The 5,598-nt window shown below is 30.9% G+C and overlaps 2 protein-coding genes across 2 annotated transcripts; one reads left to right on the top strand and one right to left on the bottom strand.

Moving 5' to 3' along the window:
• Window positions 1–1,439: 1,439 nt before the first annotated feature.
• On the top strand, window positions 1,440–4,112 carry LOC119672037 (glutaredoxin-C4-like). The gene is made up of 3 exons (XM_038082988.1): window positions 1,440–1,645; window positions 1,699–1,803; window positions 3,826–4,112. The coding sequence occupies exons 1-3, from the start codon at window positions 1,499–1,501 to the stop codon at window positions 3,919–3,921; spliced, it is 348 nt and encodes a 115-aa protein (XP_037938916.1). The 5' UTR covers window positions 1,440–1,498; the 3' UTR covers window positions 3,922–4,112.
• Window positions 4,033–5,591, bottom strand: LOC119672036 (UDP-glucose:glycoprotein glucosyltransferase-like). Its single transcript, XM_038082987.1, has one exon. It carries the CDS (start codon window positions 5,298–5,300, stop codon window positions 4,056–4,058), a length of 1,245 nt encoding a protein of 414 aa, XP_037938915.1. The 5' UTR covers window positions 5,301–5,591; the 3' UTR covers window positions 4,033–4,055.
• Between the last annotated feature and the right edge of the window lie 7 nt (window positions 5,592–5,598).

Raw genomic sequence — 5,598 nt, 5'->3', positions numbered from 1 at the left:
AACACTAAAATAATAAAAAGAAAAAGTAACGTATTTGTTACGAACAATGACGACACGAAATACGAATAATTAGCGAAATCATTCGTTGACAGATACCTGGAAATTTCGTAGGTACTTCCAAAAATCGTTCACAATAGACTAATTTTTAATCTTGGCAACCATACGATTTGAGCTGCTTATTAGTTAAGCGAATTCAAAAAGGTTGGACTAAATAAGCCAGCAGTGTTGTTGTTTCATATCTTATTTTTAAAATAAGCATTTGTTCTTTTGAGATATGCTTACTAAAGAAAAAGCCTACACTTTGATAATTTTCTTAAGCTCAAGCATGAACCATACAAGAGTAGTAAACTTATATGACGAGAAGTGTATTAAGCCGAAATACTCGTATATTATAATAAACTCAGATATAATTTCAGAAGACTACTGATGACGAGATTTGGCAATACTGGAAACGGCTGTATGGTTAGCCAAATATTCAATTAATTAAAATAATATGAACAAAGAATTTTTGTTGTTTTAGTTCACTACGTTTCGAAACCTCTCTATTAAATACAATAGTTTTTATTAAGAAAAATAGTCACTACCGTTATATTGACCTTAAAATCAAAATTAATAAAAAACAAACATTTTAAGAAATTCTCACCTCTTGTTGATTTTTTGTTTACTTATATTTTGTTTCATGTCTCATATATCAAATTTTTTTTCCGAATTAAATTAAATGGGAATATACTATTAGCGTTATCAAGTATATTATAATATATTATTCTTCTTTGATTTATCAAACGTAAGCTATGCGGGGTTTACATTACTAACTTTAGTCAACAAACTTTGCTGAAGTTGTTTCAGTGTTTATATTATCGTTTCAGGTTTTCATTTCGACAATTGTTAGAAACTTTAATATATTGATGAGCAATCAATTGGAAACATGATCATGTAAACCTGCGTTGTTATTTATAAAAAAATATTAAAAAAAGTTTATTAAATTGAACAAAAATGCATATTACTTATAGAATTTTGAAAAGTCTGTCGATTGGTATATAAACATTAGATCTCTGATGCGTGGTTTTCAAATCATACGAAAAAAAAATTAGCAAATATTCCAAAAAGTTTATTTTTAGAAAATCTAGAAATGGTACTAATTTGTACGCAAATAATTCTAATACAGAATTAATTAAGGCATTAGTGTCTAAAGCATTTTTACTTAATAGTGTCTGTGACCACTTAGATGATTCATTGTAATAAGAGTCCCGCTTAATTTTGATAATAAGTTATTTAAATAATTTTATAAAAGTATATTATGAAGCCCAGCATGTCTTCCTGGCGGGGTGTATAATTTGAGAGAGTGCAATATTGAATTTATTATGACTTCTTCATTCAAATTCTCTGTGTATAGGCGGCATAATGTACAGCTGGCAATGCTTATAAGTCCATACGACATATTAAGTTTATGTGGCAAGTTTGCTATTTTATAATTTAGAAACTAAAGCTTAATAAGTATATGGGTTCAAATATAAGTACATTGTTAAAAAATCCAGTAGTAGATATGACTTCTCCAAAAGCGGATTTAGTGCAGCATGCAATTAAAAGCAATAAAGTAGTAATATTTTCAAAAACCTACTGTCCTTATTGTACGATGGCTAAAGAGGTTTGTGAATTCATAGTTGTACAATTAGTATAATTAAAAATCATTTACATTAGCAATTCGAAAAGCTCTCTGTAAGCCCTACCGTAATTGAACTAGATGAGCGTAACGATGCTGATGAAATTCAAAACATACTTGGGGAAATCACTGGAAGTCGAACAGTAAGTAATACCCATATGTTGATGTAGTAAAAAACTAAACTTATTCACGGGTGTCCAAATTAGAAGTTATGATTTTTGTTATATGCAAATTTAAATTGATATTTTCCTTCTAGCAGTTTGTATTTTAAAATCTATTATAATAAAAACCTTATCAGTATTTTATTTAAGATATGTCGAATATAGGTATTGAAAATTAACTTTAAATTTACGAAATATTCATTAAATTGAATTTTAGACTTTTGTTTAACAATAAATAGACATTAAGCATTGCGAGGGCGGTACAAAGCCGATCGAGAATGCATTTCATGTCAATATACATATCGCAGACCTTCAAAAGAGGCGCAACTTGAAATTCCTCAATTTTGAGTTAATGTATGGAGTTAATGTATGCTTATAGTTTATCTGTCTACCAACACGCAAAATTCCACTTTGCTTTAATTATTGCAAATTTTCGAAAAAAACATTATAAAACATATATTTCTTTTTTTTTGGGATGACACTATGCTGTTTAACATTTTTTGCGTTTTCTGAAAATTGACGAATTTCGAGTTGCGCCTCTTTTGAAAAGGGTGTCCGATATGTTTGACTACAAATCAAAGAGTGTCAATGTTAAAAAAAATGATGGTTAACATAAAAATATTTAGATTGGTTATGTACTTATTGGGAAAAAATATGCCTAAAATAGTTTTGTCTGAATTTGTTTACGAATGTTATATCCACTCATGAAACACAAAAAACTTCTGAAATACTTAACTCTATTTTCCACGTAACCAACCTGCAGATGGTTACGTGTTATGAAGAATAAATTAGGTTAAGACGTCGTTTATCTTCAATATGACACCAATTTTTATATTCGAAATTTGGCAATACATTTGCAAATATTTTATTATTTTCTTGTTTTGCAGGCGAATATTGTTTATTTCCAACATTTGTTATGTCCTGATTTACGATGTATATCTTACTAGTAGCCGTATGGTTTTTTTAGGTGAAGTCTTGGAAAAGCGCTGTTTATGACAATCCCAACCAAATTCTTTGTGACATTATTTTTTGTTTTTTTACTTTATTTATTTATTAAATAATATACTACGAATGCACCCGACCTAAAAGATCTATTGTAGGTCTAAAGGCTCAACTAAAACAATTCTAATTATTTATAAATATCGTAATTGCTGTGGGCTTCATTTCACATATTTGATTTGTGACTAAGATCCCGTTTCCAAGGTAGTCATGTCTACCTCTTGCCGACGCTGGACAGTTGCATTAAATATGTTCTGATGTTTACTTCTCCTCATGACGGAGTCGACAGGAATTATTTTTGTCGACTCTCACAAAACTTATTCTTTACTTATTTTTTTACTTGAGTTTCTCTCTCTCTATCATTAAGGATTAAAAACGACGGTATCTGCATATATAAACATATAAATAAGACGGGCAATAAACAAAACAGATATAGACGGTGGCGAAATAAACAACTGTTTCCACTAACAGGCCACACAAATGACCGAATTTTGGTAAAAATCAGAACTTTGTTCCTTTCGTGACATATATGATATTATGAGTAAATAAAATAAAAGTGAGGTGCAAAAAAATTTGAGCAATAAAAGTTTTATCCTTTCCGCGGAAATATTATTACTTAATATCAATAAAAAAAAAATCCTTCGTCTGCGCATCTATCTATTTGTCGTCACCTTTTCTGACTCTGCATAAAACCTCTTAAATAATAGATACATCAGAAATTAACTGAAAAAGTGTAGGGATTTGGCAGTGCCAGATAAAATTTATTTTGCTAATATTATACTGTTTTTCCTAATATCTTTGTATAAATATATTCTGTGGCTTATAACCACTTTTAATAACTTTGTTTTATAACTTTCTTGTAACCTATTTGAAAATGTATATAATGAAAATTTTTTTCCACTCAAAAGAGAAGTTATTAACACGAAAGACACCATAAATATAAGTAAAAAAACATAATTTTACTTAATAAAAATTAAATTCTTATATTCAAACAATTTTTTTTAGGTTCCCCGTTGTTTCATTGACGGCAAATTTATTGGTGGTGGAACGGACGTTAAGAAAATGTATGAAAAAGGATCACTACAAAAATATTTTTCTTAAAACGATAAAAATATTTACAATGTTATAGTTATTTGTCTTTCCATATATATTTTTTATTAAATTGTTTAAATAAATTAAATATCGTTTCAATTTTTGTTCTACGCCTCACTTGATTTTTGGATATTTTTTAATCATCACAATTCAGAATGTTTAATGGAACCTGATTCACTACCATCACCTGAAGTTGAAATGCGAGATTTTTCACCTTGCATATAATTTTCATGTTCAGCTATATTCTCGTGATCTTCTACTTGAGCCATAAGCTTTTTAATTTCAGTATCGTACGTCTTCCACTCAGGAACTATGCGTTGGGCAGCAGTAAGTTTAGCTTCTTTTGTTTGTGGATTATTGCAAAGATCGATTACTTTTGCATTTTTTAAGGAGCTATCACTACACCAGGTTTGACACCAAAGCCAGTCATTTGAAAGTGATTTGATAGCAACTTGATGGATCATATTATTTGGCAAATCTTGATCCAGATTTGACAAACTATTGGGATCTTGACTCAAGGCTTGGTACTGTCCACGTAGTCGATCACCAGCAGCTATCCTCCGAAAGCGTTTCAGATCAACAACATAAAGTGCTGAAATATGGTATTTCCTTCCCATTAGATGACTTCGCCAATAACCTTGTTTCCAGAATCTGAAACCTTCCATTTCTTTACGAGAATCACAAAATGGTGTGTATGCATATGGTGCTCCACCTAAATCCATGTCAAATAATTCTTTTATATCTGCTCGTACAATTGCGTCGGCATCAACAAATATAATTTTGCGTACATTAAGTGGAAATAATACGTCTAAGAATAAAATCTTATAACCCCATATAGTTCTCTGCTTCTCGGTCTGCTGATGTAACCAACGAGGCCATTTATATTGAACCAATTCGTAATGGAATCCATATTCTTTCGCCATGTGTGGTAAAAAATCAGTAAATTGAGGGGATAGGTAATTTTTTAAAAACCAAAATTTAACGGGTGATTTCGTGTGTTTTAGTAGAGAAATCATCATAATACGCAGAAGTCGTTCATATAAATGTCCTGAAGCAACCGAGAAGATATTGATTGTTTCATCTTCAGGTACATTGGTAACTGAACCTCCGAATGAATTTGCTATAGAATTCCATATTCCTGTTTGATATTGATCATCCTCATCACCAAGCAAATCCATACTTTGCTTACCTGTTTTTTTAGCAACACGAATTTTAATTACGTGGGAACGTAACGAACTTATAACAATTTTAATAGATTGGTTGCTATACAATGTATTTAGTCCTTCTGCATGTGTAATATCATATATGTCAGCAGATTTACCGTCTCGTAGCCGAAGTTCCCAAATGCCTGGATTAGCTTTTAATTGAAAATAACCCAGATTTGCCATGACGATGGTGTCAACCACGCCTGGACTATTTTTTGTACCAAGAACAATTTGTAGTCCTCGTGGTGGCGCACCACTGATAGCATCAAAGCAGTGGCCTTCTAACAAAAGATATTCCAACTCAAATTCACTATGAACAGGACCACCAATTTCATTTAGTTTTATGTTGTCCAAATCATAGACAGAACGCACAGATTCCACAAGCCAATTTTCAGGTACTTGCAAATTTTGCGTTAATAATGAGTTAACAGGTAATCCTGTAAACTTAGCAATAGGTCCATCAGATATCCTACCATGTGGT

The sequence above is a fragment of the Teleopsis dalmanni genome, chromosome 1 (assembly GCF_002237135.1).
Source record: "Teleopsis dalmanni isolate 2A chromosome 1, ASM223713v2, whole genome shotgun sequence".
Taxonomy (NCBI): domain Eukaryota; kingdom Metazoa; phylum Arthropoda; class Insecta; order Diptera; family Diopsidae; genus Teleopsis; species Teleopsis dalmanni.
The sequence above is the reverse complement of the archived record's forward strand: the minus strand, read 5'-3'. Positions and strand labels throughout refer to the sequence as shown.

Excerpts from the sequence above, each read along its gene's own strand:
- LOC119672036 (XM_038082987.1), bottom strand. The coding sequence starts at position 5,300 with ATGGCAAATCTGGGTTATTTTCAATTAAAAGCTAATCCAGGCATTTGG.
- LOC119672037 (XM_038082988.1), top strand. The coding sequence starts at position 1,499 with ATGGGTTCAAATATAAGTACATTGTTAAAAAATCCAGTAGTAGATATG. Across the intron at positions 1,646-1,698 it reads ATTGTACGATGGCTAAAGAG|CAATTCGAAAAGCTCTCTGT; the intron begins GTTTGTGAATTC and ends CATTTACATTAG. Across the intron at positions 1,804-3,825 it reads AAATCACTGGAAGTCGAACA|GTTCCCCGTTGTTTCATTGA; the intron begins GTAAGTAATACC and ends AATTTTTTTTAG.